This window comes from Rattus norvegicus, chromosome 14, assembly GCF_036323735.1.
Source record: "Rattus norvegicus strain BN/NHsdMcwi chromosome 14, GRCr8, whole genome shotgun sequence".
NCBI lineage: Eukaryota > Metazoa > Chordata > Mammalia > Rodentia > Muridae > Rattus > Rattus norvegicus.
Genome location: NC_086032.1, coordinates 44,729,338 through 44,746,506, shown reverse-complemented (window position 1 = coordinate 44,746,506; position 17,169 = coordinate 44,729,338). Strand labels below are relative to the sequence as shown.

Here is a 17,169-nt window from a genome sequence, read left to right as displayed (position 1 = left end):
TCAGAGTGGAAAAAGAGGGCAGGACCTGAACCAGGAAGAAAGTCCCACCGCTCAGGCTGGTACCTGACTCAAAGCATTGCTCTCAGGTATGGGACTGGACCTGAAGGAAAGACAGGAAGTAGACCCTGAGGGAGTTGGTATGGGAGAAAGACAGGAAACTAACCATATGGAGGAAAGAGCTACTCACATAGCCTGTAATTGAAGGGTTTAGGAGAGCAGTGTGGTCCCTCTTTCCCTGGAAGAGAAGAAGGGAGCCTCAAGATTGCAGGAAACACATAAGCAAATGAAGGATCCAATCCCCAGGCCTTATCTGCTGCCTGCTTTGTGCTGCCTGTTTCAGAGGAGGAATGTTAAATCCCAACCATCCTTGTGTTTCTAAGCAATTTGCTCTGTGGTCTGAGACCAGCAGAAGATCTCAAGCTTCATCAGGTAATGGGTCCCTAGGACCCCAGCAGCCTCTAGGACACTGGGAAGTATCATGGAAGTTGTTGACCAACTGCCCCCCTTGGCTTCTTTCCTCCTCCCTTCTAGCCGCCCAACTAGAGCTCCAAGAGCTCACCTACCTACTCACTGATAATATTCCACAGTGCTTCAGTTATAGAACTGTCTGCAGTCTGTCCTTAAATGCTTCGAGTCCCCCTTGCCCTCTGGCCTGGTTTTCTATTTTAAAACAAGATTCCAATGTAAACAAAGGTATTTATTGCTGGTCAGGATTTCAGAGCCAGTCCTGAAATGGAAAAGGAAAGAAGGAAGGAAAGGAGGGGCAGGAGGAGGGGGGAAATGTACAAGGTACTTCTTAACCTAAACTATTTCTCCATTTGATCTATGAGTTAGAGGAAAAAGTGAGGCAGAAAGAGGAGCTGGGGCTAGGTGAGCAATCCCAAAATCCACTGCATGTACTGGAGTTTATGTGCTGCTGTTTAATCCTCCAATCCTTTCTTTCTCCGCAGTGTTGCTGTACTCAGGTCTATATATGTTTTGCAGTTGATGTCATAGTTGACAGACCTGTACCATTTGGTCCCATTCTACAACCAGCTACTTCTTGGTGTTGCTAAATGCCTGTGTCATGGCAACTGTATTGCATGTTTTGTGGGCATAAGGCATGCATCTTTTTAAAACACACACACACACACACACACACACACACACACACACACACACACACACACACACAAAAGCTCAGAGAGCTGACTCCATCCTGAAATGGATCAGAAACAAATCTGTGACATGTCCGTTAGTAGCAACTGCCAGGGAGACAAATGAAAGATAGTCAAGAGGGAAAAGGCAGAGAAATGACTATGTGGCCAAGGGGACCTGCAAGTTCACTGTCCCAAGGATTTGGTCCTTGGGGTAAAGGGGGTTGCATAACCACTTCCTATGTTGCTGGAAAGGCTGTTGCAAACTTGGGGTTTCCAAACAAGGAGCCAGCGCTCTTAGAATTGCACAGTGGGCTACACTAAAAAACACTAAAGGGCCCTATTTCTAACCAGTTCCCAAGAGTGAATGTGGTCCCTGTTCCTCAAGGGATATAAGTGCAGCCCTGCGCCTCACTCCAGCTTCTGAATCTTTCATCATATTGTTTGCATCTTTAGTCATATTGTCTCACATTGGCGCTCCTTTATGACTGGGACCAATTCTCCTCCTACCTTTGGCCTAGGGGCACAAAGGACTGGACTTCAGAACCTCCCATATTGAAGTTCTTTTTATTTTAAAAGATATATTTATTTATTTATTATATATAAGTACACTGTAGCTGTCTTCAGACACACCAGAAGAGGGCATCAGATCCTGTAGTTGTGAGCCACCTTGTGGCTGCTTGGATTTGAACTCAGGACCTCTAGAAGAGCAGTCAGTGCTCTTAACCCCTGGGCCATCTCTCCAGAACCATATTGAGGTTCTTGATCACCTCCATATTTGATTGATGGCTGCTTTGGCCATTCACAGATTCCGTGAGTTCAGGTGGGCATATCTTTTAGGAAGCAGCTTTTCTATTTACTGCTTGGGTGTTGGGTTCTATTTTATCACCACAATAAATCAAATCCCCTGTAACCAACAAACCAACCAACCAACCTGTAGTTCATAGCAGCTGCGACTGTTTTCCCTATTGGCTGAGGCTTAATGATGAGCCCTTAAAAGCACCACCTTTTTTTTTTTTATTGGCTATTTTATGTATTACATTTCAAATGTTATCCCCTTTCCCACTTCCTCCCACCTCCTTCTTCTATAAGGATGCTCCCATTCCCCACCTCACCACCCTGGCATTCCCCTACAAAGCTCCACCTTCTAAAAGGCTCACTACCTCCCAGTAGTACCACAGGGTGGTGACCAAACTTTCAACACGTGGGCTTTTGACGGACATTCAGATCCAGATTATTTCTGTCTGTCTTAGGGTTTTACTGCTGTGAAGAGACACCACAATGAAGGCATCTCTTATAAAGGACAACATTTGAGTGAGGCTGGCTTATAGTTTCAGAGGTTCAGTCCATTATCACTACGGTGGGAAGCATGGCAGTATCCAGGGTAGAAAGGGTACTTGGAGGAGCTGAGAGTTCTCCCTCTTGTACTGAAGGAAGGCAGCTAAGAGAAGGCTGACCTCTAGGCAGCCAGGAAGTGTCTTAAAGACCAACAGCGACACACTTGCTCCAACAAGGCCACATTTCCAAATAGTGCCATTCCCTTGGGCCAAGCATATTCAAACCACACTGTCTTAAAACCCAAGAAGGTGACAAAGGACCTCTAGGGATTCTTATACCTCCTGCTACTGAGCAGGATTCCTGGGACCTCTGAGAAAGGTCACGGGTCACTAAAACATCATGGGTCCCTTTGATCCCTGGTATTATTCCACCATGATTTTTCTCATCTGCAGATGGGGCTGGAATATGAAGCCTACATGTGTGGAAAGTGGTTTATGTGACTGAAGTGTAAACAATGTTTGAGAACCCCGAATCCATGCATGGCTTTAGAGACATGAGGGGGTTCTGTCATCATGATTCATGCGTTATCCTTGACCAAGTCTTATGCTTAATTTTAAGTGTCTAAGAAAGGAAAGTAAACTTCCTTCTCACAAACATGGCTAATTCTTACTCTTTCTTTTCCAGATGGTGACAAAAAATAATCCAGATGGGGTGCAGGTGTTGTAAGATGATACAAAGGTAAAGTGAACATATTGCAAGAGGCATTTGTACTTTCTGTGGAGTCCTGTTAAGAACAGAACTATAATATAAGTCACAAAAGTAGAAGAGGGCTCTAGGAAGAGACAAGTAGGAAGGTGGAGGTGGGGGACACTAGAAGATACGGGCATGGATATGGTCAAAGTCCATTATATAGAGGTATGAAAGCATCATAATGGAGCCCAATGTTTTGACCAAAGGCAGATGCTAAAGCAACAGCAAAAGCGATAGAAATAAATAAGATCGTAAAGACAATACTTGTGACAGCTGCTTAAAAAGTAACACACTCAATCATGGTGCAGTCAGTGCATCTAGCCAGCTCAGGTTAGGCCCACAATGCCAAGACATGAAGACTTGGCTCCATATGGCATGTTTAGAAAACATGTGGTCTAGATATTGAAGAGGCAAGGTGAGGTTGTAGAGGTCTCCTGAAGTGACATAGTGACCTCACTGACAAGAGTCCAGTCACCTGGCTTGTGACATTTGAGGGAGGTGAATCATAAGCAAAACAGATCAGCTGATGACCTGACTTCCTAGGTCTCTTCAGCTCTTTTCAATGGCCAAAGATTTTTGTGCCAAATGGACTTATTCTTTCAGACACAATCACAGGAGCCAGTTTCTTCGCCAGGTCTTCTGTCCCCATGACAATTAATTGATGTCTACTCTTCTTGTTCCTAGCTATCTCTTTGATCCAGTTCAAGTGCCCTCCCCTGGTTTTGTCAATGAAGTAAACAACTGCAAGTTGGAGGAGGATGACACTGTCAGACTAAAAGGCACCCAGAACAGTGAGGTCGAGGTACCTGGGAGCACCCTGCATAGTGGTAGCCTGAGCAAACCAGACAGCAGTGGCAGTACAACTGGTCTACCTTGCCAAGGATCACTAACCCAGGAGGACTCAGAAGAGAGACCCTGTGTGGAGAAGCATGGTATTGTCAACGGCATCAGACCCACTGCTACTCTGCAGTCTGTCAGGAGTCCCAGACCCCAACAGGTTGACAGTGTCTCCTGGGCCAGCAGCCCCTGGGTAGCCACCATAGACAGTGCCCACCCGGCTCAACCCTTCCTTGAAGGCGAGGACTACAGGAAGCAAAGCTGCATGCTGCCCACCTTGGAAGGGACCCAGATGGTGGGACATGGAGACTCCAGAGCCCCTGCTGAAGCCTTGGCAGTGGCAGATCATATCCCATACATACCAGCCCCAGATTACCCCCAGGTCTGGAGCCCTGAGGTAGACAATGTAAACCCTGAAGAAAAGGATTGTCTTTTTGAAAACCACTCTGAAGTGGAGCCTCTGCCAGGCATTCACCCCAGGGTGAGCCAGCAGGGTTTGAGCATGCCCTTCTCTCTGAAGAGAAGCTGGGACTCACTGAATGAGGCAGGGACAACAGAAGTTCTGAGTGTCTACTTTAAAGAGGAGGATCCCACTCAGCCTACACCAGTGGCTGATCCTGGGAATGAGCGGGAAGACCCCCACACCTACAACGGGAACAAGGAGGGTGCTGTGGTGGATGAGGACGCTGAGGTGGCAGAAGCCCTGGCAGCATTAGAAGCTGCTACTGCAGGAGAAGATGCAGATGATGCCGATTAGGAGAGGGGCGAGATGAGGCAAGTGAGCTGCAGTCACAGGGAGCAGATAGAGAGAAGCATGTGCCCGCTCTGCCAGCATGCCCCCGGCAGCCTTACCAGCTGTACCACTCGTTTACACCTATTATCTCCTCATTGCCAGTACCTGTGCCATGCTGCTTGTTGTACCCAGAATGCATTCAGAATGCTAGCATCAAAATAGGAGCGGGCCTTCATGTCCATGACCACAACAAGTGCAGAAGTTAAGTGGCTTGCATGCTGGCCTCAGAAGCTCCCCAAGAGGGAGCATCTGTGCAGATGTGCATGAGAATGCCCTGACATCCCCACACCTGATCCCAGGGGCACACAAACATGGGCCATTCTGTTCGAATGTATTTCTTTACCTTATTTTTGAGAGCCAAATACTTCACCCAACCTAGAAAGGTAACTATTGACTTAAAGTGCCTACTGTGTGCTAGAGCTTAACTTCAGGGACAGTCACCCAGGGAACCATTAGCTAACCACTTGTTGAACATCAGGTTAAACTCAGTGCCCTTCAGGGTAGAGCAGATTTGACCAGTGAACAAATGGTTAGTCCTCAGCTGTGCTATGAGAACACCTTGACCTTAATTTTTTTTACACTATTACTTTTTAATCTCCTTTGGGATATGGGAGGCTAGCCAAAATACTTAAAACTAGCATCATGCTTTAGGTTCAAGTTCATGAGTGTTTTGGAACAGCATAGCCATTCATGGAGGGATTTGTGTCATTAAATGTCTGGTTCTCATTAAAGCATCACGGCATATGTGTCTCCGTGTCTTGTCAAATAACTTGATATGAGAGTCCCAGACATAGTTGGTGGCCATTGGTGTTTTCTTCAGTTTACACAAGTAGACATTCATTTGCCTTAATGAAACAGAAAGGGCCAGTCATGGCACTTCTGTGTTAAAGTGGTATGGCCCATCTTTCTACTTACACCAGGTTGGTTAGCATCTCATCACTTGGCCAGATCTAGCTGGATAGAAAAGAGAACAGAAGACATCAGTCAAGCTGTGTACTTGAGTCTCCCAAAGCAACTTGGGATATAATTCATGGAGATAAGAGAGAATACATATTGATTTCTGAGGCGAGCAGCCTACAGTCTCTGCCACATTGAAACTTCCAAACCCACAAACCTATGGAACAACTAACAGGTTTGGAGAGGTCCAAGGACAGTCTTGATGTAGTACGGATCATTCTTAGGCCTTTGGTCCAGGAGAAGGAAGTCTTGACGGCTACCATCCCAACTTCTGTCACATCTCCAAAATGAATACAAAAAGGAAATTAGACAGGGCCTGGGGAAAGAAGGGGTTGGTGCAGACAAGGCTTTCCTTCCCAGAAGCACCCACCTGCACTGCATAAGCACATTAGGAATAACTGCTAAGTTCCCCAACACTGGAGCGCTCTCTCTCTCGCTTTCTCTCTCTCTCTCTCTCTCTCTCTCTCTCTCTCTCTCTCTCTCTCTCTCTCCCTCGCTCTCTTGCTCTCTCGCTCTCTCACTCACTCTCTCACTTTCTAACTATAAGGATTCACTTTTGCAAAAAAGCTGCAATGAGAAGGTGAACAGATAGCCAAAGATTACAACCTTTCTTATAAAACAGTCTTAGCCCATTCACATTTTACCCCACCCCACCCCCATTCCGACTCCTGTGAGGTGGTCCCACATAGGTGACACTGCAGACAGGGAGCTCCTTCAAACATTCTGTAAGTGTACTCACTGTGAAGCACCAACGGAGATCACGCTCAGACAACACAGGTCTCTACGATCCTGAGTTAGTTATAGCACATGGAATTTACCATGTTAAGTCTCAGTTTTAAGTGTTTTGATTTTTTATGGACAGGTGTGTGTGTGTGTGTGTGTGTGTGTGTGTGTGTGTGTGTGTGTGTGTGCGCGCGTGTGTGTGTGTGTTACATGCATATAGAGGTCAGAGGACAACTGGTGGCTTGTGGGAATCAGTTCTCTCCTACTAAATGGAGCCCAGGAATGAAACTTAGATCATCAGGATTGGCAGCAAGAGCCTTTCCTGGCTAAACCCACTCACTAGCCCAAGATCGATCAATTGATTGATTGATTGATTGTTTACAATGTACTGCTTTCTTGACCTAAGACTTCCATTTACCTTTTCACTGGTAGAAACTGAATGATCCTATCTATGAAATCAAGTGTCACTTCTTGGTTGCCAGGGCAAATAGTTGCAGATCATTGTAACCGGCAAGGCAGGTCCTCAAAACAACGAAGGGAATGTAGGTGATTCGCATGGCACCCACCGTGTCCACACTGAATGAGTGATGCCACCTGCCATCTTCCCATCTCCCTTCCAGCCTCTCCCATCAGTACGTATTTCAGCATAAGGAAGTTGTCAGTCCTGGGAACTCAGCAGCAGTTCTAATATGTGACATTATATGCACAAGGAAGCACCAAACACAGGAGGATGAGCAAAGAACTCATGACTTGCCTGGCTTAGTCACTGTTGGTACCCCCTAGCAGGTGAGGCAGGCTCTACCATAGCCACTCCTGTTCACACAAGCCTTTTTTTTAAAGAATAATTTTTATTTATTCATTTGAAGTCATACATGTTTGATATACATACATACATACATACATACATACATACATACATGTGTTTTTTATTGTTTTTTGTTTTTGTGTTTTTTGAGACAGGGTTTCCCTACATAGCCCTGGGTATCATGATCTCACCCTGTGGACAGAGCTGGCCTTGAACTCACAGATACACCTGCCTTTGCCTTCTGAGTGCTGGGATTAAAGTGGTGTGCCACCAGCCCCAGCCTCCCCCTCCCACCATCACATCCTTTTCTTCTTTTTTGCTTGCTTGCTTTCTTTATTTCTTTCTTTCTTTCTTTTTTTTTTTTTTTTTTTTTTTTTTTTTTGAGCTAAGGACCGAACCCAGGGCCTTGCGCTTGCTAGGCAAGTGCTCTACCACTGAGCTAAATCCCCAACCCCGTTTCTTCGTTTTAAATAACCCATGAATCCAGTTAGCACTGCCTCACTTGCATGGGCGGAGAGACATCCATTGGAGACTGGGCAACTTAAAGTGGCTCCACACAGCCTCACCTAAAAATGGTCACACCAGCAGTCATCAGTTGCCTGCATCTCCTCAGTTAGGGTGGGACTCCAAAACCCTCTCCTGTCTGTGTCATGGTGTTCGGGTGTCCAGAAGTCCTGATGCCGCAGCCTTTGCCCACACACACATGGGATTTAGTCACATTGCCCCTAGAGTCCCCCGTGTCTCTTGCTATGAACCACAGGTTTAAATTTCTTCCTTTTTCTGAGCCTCTGTTTTCTGGTCTCTAAAGTAGAGACCATTCCTATTTTCTAGCTTAAAGACAGATCCTCTCCAGTTTTAGTGTGGCCTGGGAGTGTGCCCTGTGCTCCCTTTAAAAAGGAAGAGAGGGAAAGGACACGGATTTCTAGACCGCAGACCTTAGAGACTTCCTGGACCGTGAGTGGGTGGGTCCCTAGCCTTGCCTGTCAACATTGAGGTGATGGCAGTGGTAGCCACCTTGTTGACCTTACACTAATCATCAAGAACTGCACACTCACCCACACACGCTCATGTTATAAATAAATGTCTTGTTCTGGTGTGGTTTCTACTTCATACAGCAATAGTAAGAGGAAGCAATAATTAAAATATCACAGTGACTGTTTCCTCCCCATACCAGTGGGGCCTATGAAATCTACGTTGGAAACCACTGGTTTAGAAGAGCAAATGAATTTGAATTTCTAAAAGCATTCTGTAAATAAATAAAACTGGGTTAATATTGACAGAATATGCAGCATTTGTGTGTGCGTGCGTGCGTGCGTGCGTGCGTGCGTGCGTGCGTCCGTGTGTGCGTGTGTATGTGTGCGCGCGCACGCCTGTCTTGTGGCTTCAGCACAAGTACACTAGAAAATGCATATCCCATGCCAGCCACCTGCCACTGTTCCTTCACTGGGCCTGCTGGGGAGCCACTTTCAGGCATTTGGGAATAGTTAATATGAAACTAGATCGAAATGTGGTCTTAAAGGCCAGAAAACAGGTAAAGAATTTCACTTATTTCCCTTATCAAAACTGCACATTCCAGACTGCTAATTAGAGTGCTTAGTTAGAACCCTGCTGTTTTGTGCTTGCAACTCTCCCAGAGGAAGAGCACCCACATCCCAGCACCCACAGCCCAGGACCCACATTGGGCCACTGATTACCAATGTAACTCCAGCTCCAGAGGGTCTGTCTCCATCTTCTGGTTTCCAGCTTTCCCAGGCACATGCACACATACATGACAGACACACAGACACATATACATGGCAGATGCATAGACACATACATAAACATAAACATAAAACAAAACAAAGAAAGGAGTTTCCTGATTCTTTGAAAGCAAAATGGTATGAGGAGTATATTATTATAAAATAACAACTTAACAGCTGGGCATGATTGTACATATCCAAAATCCCAGCTCTCAAGAGAATGAGGCAGGAAGGTTGTGAGTTCAAGTCCAGTCTGGGTTATATAATTAATAATTTGTTTCTCAAATGCAAGGAAGCAAGCAAGGATGGAAGGACAGATGGACAGGAGGCAGGGAAAAAGAAAAGTGTGGGGATGTCGCTTGGTTGGTCAAGTGCTTTTCTTGCATGTGCAAAGCCCTAGGTCCCAGTCCAAGCATCGAACAAAACCATGCGGTATACACTTGTTATCCCAGCACTCAAGAGGCTGAGGCAGGAAAGATCCAAACTTCAAGCTCAGGTCTGTAGAGGTGGCTTAGTGGTTAAAATGTGCACTGGTCTTCCACAGGTCTCAGCACACACATCAGCGCAGCTCACAGCTCTAAGTTCTGGTCCAAGGGATCTGATGCCTCCATAGGAGAAAGCACTCACATGCACATAATCACATGCAGATGCACACACATGCAAATAATTTAAAAATAAATATTTAAAAATTCAAGGTCATCCCCAACAACATAGCTAGTTTAGGGCCAGCCTGAGCTTAGATGACATCCTTTCTCAAAAAAAGAGCGATGATGAGGAAAGAGAAAACTCCAGAAAAATACATTTGATCTCCAGGTTATAATCAGAATATAATATTCCTAAAGCTAAAGAAAAGGATAAACGTAGTCCTCAGACATATATGCAAGGAGGATTTCTTAAGTTCATGAGAGTTGATGTATGGTCTGGGGCCAGTTGAGATGCTCTCCCTGCCTAAAACGTTGATGACTGAAGAGCAACCAAAGGTTTAAACTATGAATTTGCAAATCCATGAGTCCCAGACTCATAAAGATTTTCATGACATCAGCCATAAGCCAGGTGACAATCTAGCAAAAATGGATGTCATATTTAAACTATCAATTATTTATTTATGACTTATTTGTAGCAAGATGAAATAACTATATACAGACTACTTCAAAATCATTTGCTGGGATAGATGGCTATTGATTGAACTATTGACTGCAATCCTCTCCATCAGTTGTGTCTGTGAGCAAATCCTGCCGGTGCAGACTGAGATCCATCTCTCCAGTCACATCATGTGTAAAGCGGAGGCAATGGCCAGGCTTCCCCATGTATCACGAGACCACACTGAGGCACAAAGTGCTTCTCGCCTGCCCACCTCTTGGTAAATCATCACTATTAGCTGTCTTCTGGTCACTTGGCTAAGGTGACTGGCTCACTTTCACACGTCACATTCAACATCTTCTTAGTAACTAAATCTTAGCTGCTACACACGAAAGCGCTCCGAACCACTTCTGACAACATTCATCTCTAAAGTGACAAACCCTTTCCCACCCACATCATCAGTTATCACCCAACATTAAAAATACAACCCAGAGGCACTTCTCTTGAACATTTATCCCACTCAGAGGCTCATGCCCACTTACACTTTTAGGTCACATTGCCCCTGAAGTGAGTAGCTTGTTAAGATGAATCTTTTACTGTTCCTTAATTGACATGTAACCAGGTTGAGGGCTGGTGAGACCTTAAGAGATCATCAGGTTATGGAGGCTCCACCCTCATCAACAGCCTGTTTATTTCTCAAGTAACAGTATCAGATCTGGAGACAGAATAAAGGAGTGAATTGTGTCTTGTGGGGTTGCATTGGCTACCCTGATAGCTGGTCACCCTGGAGTTTTTCCTCTTCTCCAATCTTCCTCTGCTCGTCTCACAAACCCTCCCACTACAGTGATGGTGCACCTGGCGTGGTACAGGGACCATTAAGAGCTTCATTAAATGTGGATGCTAAGCTTAACCTCCCACATTTGGGACCAATTAAGCCTTTTATCCTTCTAAACTATTCAACCCCAGGTTATTTTATTTATAGCCATACAAAATAGTGGCACCAGTAGCCACTAAAATGGCGGTGCCCTCTGGGAATTTATGGGCAACTATGACGGGCATCATGTTTTTGCATGCATTTTCTACTCCTTAAAAACACACAGGGGGATCCCTACAGCAAGCTGGATAGCTAGGCTAATGAAATCAGTGATGTCTGGTTTAGTAAGAGACCCCAATAAAGTAGGGAGAAATTTAAGACTCTCAGTATTAACACAGGCATACACATGCATGGGCCACACACAGTTCTCTCTCTCTCTCTCTCTCTCTCTCTCTCTCTCTCTCTCTCTCTCTCTCTTTCTCACTCATACACACACACACACCACACCACACATTCACATACAAAAGTAAACAAACAAGTAAAGCTCGAACAGTGGCTCAGGAAAATGCTAAACCTCGAAGAAGCCAAGAGCCTGGCTCCCAACATACAACACAAATGACAGAGCTAAGGCTCAACTCTGTATGGGAGGTCACGCTATCTCTGAGTCCCAACTGCTTAGTCACACCCTTTCTATGACAGCATTTAGGGCCTGCGGTTTCCTCCACAGTTCAACAGTCATTCCTGCCTTCACCTGAGTTCACCAGGACAGGTGACTCATACAGTAAGGAAGTATTTGACGGGAAAAAACAAGATAGACCGACCGGATGGGGTCAGGGGAGATCAGGAAAAAAAAACCCAAACTTATTCTTTTACTCACATTAGCTAGCTAGTGATATCCTTTAGTTTTTAAAGATTTATTCGTTCTGCCAACACATCATGGGGTCTCTGCACACCAATGCCTGACAAGTATTACTGCATCAACAAATGGCCTGACCATCCCCTGCAGTTTCTAATCCAACCAGAAGAGGGAGACAAAGTGCTATCTCAGTATATGGTGGCTGCTCAGAGGCAAACACTTGGCTCCAAGTTGTGAGAATCTGAAGTGTAAGCACAAGGATGGCCAGCAAGATAGACTTGAGAAGGAAATGCAGTAGTATGCAAAACCATGAACAGTTCTCCACCCCTGAAACCAGAGACCAGGGCAGCCAGACTGGCCATGGTTTGCCACATTCCCAACACTGACAAACATGAAAGCTAAATGAGGTCCTGGCACCCCTAATCTGCATCACATGCATACCCCGAAAGTCTGAGTCAAAACAAAGCATGCCACCCCAAGTAACCCCTTTTGGCTATGAAGTGAGGAATCCAGGGAATTTCCAGGATCTTCCCTAGTGCACACATTCCAGGTTTCTACTTTTCATGGGGTAAAACTTATGTCAGCTTTTCCATTTCTTCGACTTATGTGGCACTAATATCTGCACACACTCCAAAGTGTGACCCAAGTAACCAGTTTTGTAGACACCCAGAGCCCAGAAGCAAAAAGAGTTGAGTGTAGTACATGTTCTGTTAGTACAGGCGGCTCTCCTGGGGTAGTTTCCAAGTGTATGTATGCCTGCATGGAACAAAAAGTCATTATATAATGAGTGGCATTTCCTTCAAGTTGAAAATAACATAAGGTTAAAATGAATGCCATGGAGCAAGTACGGAGCCAGAGGTATCATATGGGCTTGGACTCAACACACAGAAACACAAACATGTGCACTTAGATATGGGTTACTCTACAGAGGGCAGAGGCTGCCACGCCCAATATCAATGAGCACAGCCTGTGTCCTCATTCCAAAAATACCATTCTCCAGTAAAATTACTTAGGACCCCTTAGAGAAGTAGTTGGTCCTGAGACTGGGGTGTTGAGGTGCGCGGTCTGTTGCTATGTGTTGTAATGCTTAAGTGTGTGTTGGGGGGAGACCTGGTTGTCCCAGAGAGTCCCCACATAGACCCAAGTTATTTCTGATTAGTAAATGAAGATGTCTACAGCCAATAGCTGGGCAGAACTGAGATAGGCGGGGACTTGGTGTTCCTGGTGGCTTTGGAAGAAAAAGAGGGAAGAAAAAGGTGGAGAGAGAAGTTAGCAGTGAAGAAAGCATGGCCCTGAGGACTGGCCATGGAGTTAAGAGATGAAATATAGTAAGGACTAACTCGGGGTTATCAATAGGAAATAGATTTTAATAGCAGAGAGTGGATACCTGCCGAGCTCTGGTGCTATTTAAGGTTTATTGTAAACATAGCGATTGTGTCTTTTATCTGGGAACGAAATGTCAAAGTCGGGGTAGAAGCCCCAGATTGAGATTAAATATTTGCTACAACACCGGGGCAAGGAACATGAAAAGAAGAAGAACCTGGGGGAAGGAGAGAGAGCTACATCAAAGGCAAAATGACAATTTGAGAGGGCTTTCATTACAGGTGACATTCCCTAGGGAATGGAGTTGTGCTTCCTTGCTCTGCCTGCCCCTCCAACCCCACATTAATAATGAAAATTCAACACCTAGGACAGGACTCGTGTGACCCTACCTGGAGCTGGGAACTTGGCAAATGTAGCCAAGTTAAGATGAGTTCTTCCGATGGATTGCAGTGGGCCCTAAGCTGAAGGACAGATAGCCTTGAAAGGAGGGAAGGGACACACAGAGAAGGGCATCTCAAGACACAGATCTTCAGTGATGCAGAACCTCGAACCAGGAGATGCTGAGAACTTTCTAACCAACACCTTCCTTGGAGCATAGGATGGACCAAACCCTGGAGAAAACTCCATTTCTCACTCTTGCCCTAGTCAACAAGCTCTTGGTGACTTGTTGATGGAAGTCCTGGGGACACCAACTCCAATGGATGGTAGAGCCAGCAGAAGAAAATGTAAGCACAGGTTAAGTTATTGGCCTAATCCCCAAGGGTCTTTCCTCTTCATGACAAAGGTACAAAGAGTGACTTTAGCATAGTGAAACCTGCTGGACAGGACAACCAAACGACTGACTGGAAATCACAAGACTCTAGATTCCCTAATTTGAAACACATGGAAAACACATCACCCTTACCAACACAAAACCTGTCTGTTTATGAGCAACAGCTCCCCAGCCCAGTCAAAGGACACTGTATAGAGCTGACACTTACTATAGTGTTGTGATCAAGAGACTAGACTGGTGAACAGTCTACAGAGATGCGAAAACTCAGGGCAGCGGGAATCCCCATGTTCTAGTTTATCAATCTTGGACCAATGATGATGTCTTAGTGACCATGTTCCTATGGTGACGTAAGATGTTGAACATTAAAAGTGGCAGACTGAGGGAGAAACACATAAACTCTGTACTATATTTCACAATGTCTAAAATTATCCAAGAAAGGAAAAACAGTTGGGGGGTAGGGTAGAGGTTCTATGAAAGGGGAAATCCAATGAAACCAGCCCAATGATCCAACAAGCCAAGACTTAAGAAACCAGCCCTGTAAGATGCAGCTCATTCACGCACACTGGTTTAATGCTTTTATTTTTAATTCTGCTTTGGTAGTACAAAATTCATAAAAAGTACAAACCAGACAGTTAAAAATACTGGAAACCAAATATTTTCCTTTACAAAATTTTTACATCAAGGTGACAACCAATTCATTTGTTACACCAAGAAGCGACCCATTATTAGTGTTGAACAGTGAACTTGCCTAGGATCCTCAGCACTTCTGAGTGAGGAGGAAGGAGGAAGGACCCTAAACGTCAACTGCGCTGGGAACACTCAGAATTCTCAACAGACTCTACAAGCCAGGACAAAGCTTATGCATTGAATCTACTGAGCGCTTAATTTTTGGCATCTCTGGAAGCCAGTCACGCAACTGCTCAAGTATCAGAAAATACTTAAAATGTACTCTCGGTATATAAATACAATCTTAAATATCTTTATTTTTGTTTTTATTGCTATAGAAAGTGCTCTACATTGAATAAAATTAAAAAATAATTAAAGCCGGAGGATATCTTACATACTAGCCCATCACCATTTAAAGGACAATACCCCCCCCCTTTTTTTTTTTTTGCAAAATGTATAGTTTTTTTGTTTAAGTAAAAATATTGGCTTAGCTGCACAAATATTATCCCCATGAAGACACACTCTATTTCCTAGACCACAGTGGAGCTGGCATCCACACTGGCTTCCCTGCTCTGTAGACACAACACACACACCAGTCACTTAGCTGCCAGTGTGGGTTCATATCAGCGTCTGCCACTCACATAAAGTGTTAAGGGAAAAACAAGTTAGTTTGTGTCCAGAAACAGAATCAAGTAATTTTTTTTTTCTTAAACAGAAAAATACCCTGGGGTATATTTTTTAAAATCCTTTTTTTTTTCCTATTTTATTTTTGTAGAGCCAAATTTAAAAAAAAAAAAAAAAAGAAACAAAAAAAAACAAAAACAAAACCACACCCAGTACTCAATGCATCACACCAATGGAAGTAGGGCATACAGCTTGCCTCACTCCCATCCCAGACCTTTCAGGCATTTTAGCCCTACTGAGCAAGAAGCCTCTAAGAGTGGTTGAGCATGACGAGAAGTGCTCTACCACTGAGAGATAGCCCACCCATCTTTTTACTTTTTGGTTGTGAGACAGGGTCTGGCTCAGTCACCCAGGCTATCCCTGAACTCTGTAGCCCATGGAGCCTTGCACTTCGGAAGCCAGTACTAAGCATCACTTAGAAGATGGACAGCAGGATCCCGAGTTAAACAAGCAGAGGTCTCAGCAAGGGCTTGTTTGCATAAGACAGGAGTGTTTTTGTTCTGGCCTTTGGTTGTCAAAACAGCTTTTTAGAGTGCCTTTAAACTATTTTCCCTTTTACTCAATTAGACTAAGAGCCGACTGTGTAGATGAAGTTCAGTAAAAGCAGTAACAGTCTCTGTATCTCCTAAGAGACCGGAGAAGGACAGGAGAGGGTTGATGGAAGGAAGAAGGTGTCAGTGCTGAATCCTTGGTCCAGGAATCTGAAATGCAGGGGGCCTGTGGTTACACCTGATCCCACGACGTCCTGGGGGGGGGGTCAACTTCTGAGCACAAGATGTTTCCTTTGCAGGCAAGAGTCTTCTGAAACAGCCCTACTGTGCGCATGAAGACCTTATCACCAACATTAAAATGGAGTCTGGGGTTCGGTAACAGATGTGAGCATGCCAACACAAGCTCAGGCTGTAAATGTTCCACTGTTCCTAACCAACCGTGCAGGGAACAGCCAGGAATGTGCAACCAGGAACCGTGATGGCCAGGGACAGTCCACAAGTGCAAGAGAGTGAGCTATTTCCTCCTCGGAAATTGAACTAAAATTCTCATCGCACCTTTTAAGCCCAAAACTTCTTTCAAAGCAAACTGAATTCTGTGTCCAGTATAGCAAAAATATTCCCTTTTGGGTTTGATCCGCACGCCCACTGACTTCATGATAGAAACTGTATAAAATATATAAAAACATTTCCTAGGCGACTTCATATCACACAAGTTCGGAGTCTCTTAGATCTCTTCAAGAAAGCAGCTGCTGCAAGAGAAAACAGAATAAAGCTATGACAGGGGGAAGCCTACCGCATGCTGATCGAGACCCCTCCTCACCCAAGCTTGCCCACCAACTCATCTCTCCCCCATCACACCGGCCTTTTAGAATCTAGTCTAAGAACATTCAAGTACCACCGAAGAAGCAAAGGATCTTGTCACCAAAAAACACTAGAGCAGCGGCTCTCAACATCTTGGTCGCAACCCCAAAAACACTTTGGGAAACATAGATGTATACATTATGAATCATAATAGTATCAAAATTACAGCTATAAAGCAGCAGCACTATAGTTTTACGGTTGGGGGGTCACTCAACATCAGGAACTGTATTTATTAAAGGGGTGCAGCTTTTCACAGGAGCTCCCATAGTAGCAGAAATGCACTCTGCCTGCAACCCCTGGTTGGCGTCTCCAGGGAAAGAGGATCTTAACCCCTGCTTCTGTGCTGTCTCGTCACACGCTGCAGAGTGATAACTCAGCCATAAAATAGCTTTCTGTGTCCCAAATATCTCCTGTCATTCAGCTTTAGACCCTGTTATGTTCCTGAAGACTGAGATAGCCAAGGGCAGGACTGAAATTCTAAAGACACCACTTATTACTTAAACATGCATGCAAGAGAGAAGAACTTGCAGAAATACGGAAGATTGACACACGTTAGCTGCCACGTCTAATTTAAGAACACAGTATTTACAAGCCTCATCTGGGG

The 17,169-nt window shown here is 44.8% G+C and overlaps 2 protein-coding genes across 4 annotated transcripts in view; one reads left to right on the top strand and one right to left on the bottom strand.

The window, feature by feature from the left end:
* C14h4orf19 (similar to human chromosome 4 open reading frame 19) overlaps nucleotides 1-5,542 on the top strand; it is a 91,216-nt gene extending 85,674 nt beyond the window's left edge. Inside the window, exons 2-3 of one of the 2 annotated variants that reach the window (XM_039092290.2) lie at nucleotides 3,099-3,152; nucleotides 3,849-5,542. In XM_039092290.2, coding sequence (XP_038948218.1) covers nucleotides 3,121-3,152; nucleotides 3,849-4,758 — 942 coding nt within the window. In that variant the 5' untranslated portion in view covers nucleotides 3,099-3,120 and the 3' untranslated portion in view covers nucleotides 4,759-5,542. The remainder of the gene's footprint in view (nucleotides 1-3,098; nucleotides 3,153-3,848) is intronic. The other variant, NM_001017500.1, reaches the window with a different exon arrangement.
* Nucleotides 5,543-14,425: 8,883 nt separating this feature from the next.
* The window catches only part of Rell1 (RELT-like 1), a 59,961-nt gene continuing 57,217 nt past the window's right edge, over nucleotides 14,426-17,169 (bottom strand). The window contains exon 7 of one of the 2 annotated variants that reach the window (XM_006250998.5): nucleotides 14,426-16,453. The gene's annotated coding sequence lies outside the window, so the exon portion shown is untranslated. The remainder of the gene's footprint in view (nucleotides 16,454-17,169) is intronic. The other variant, XM_039091719.2, reaches the window with a different exon arrangement.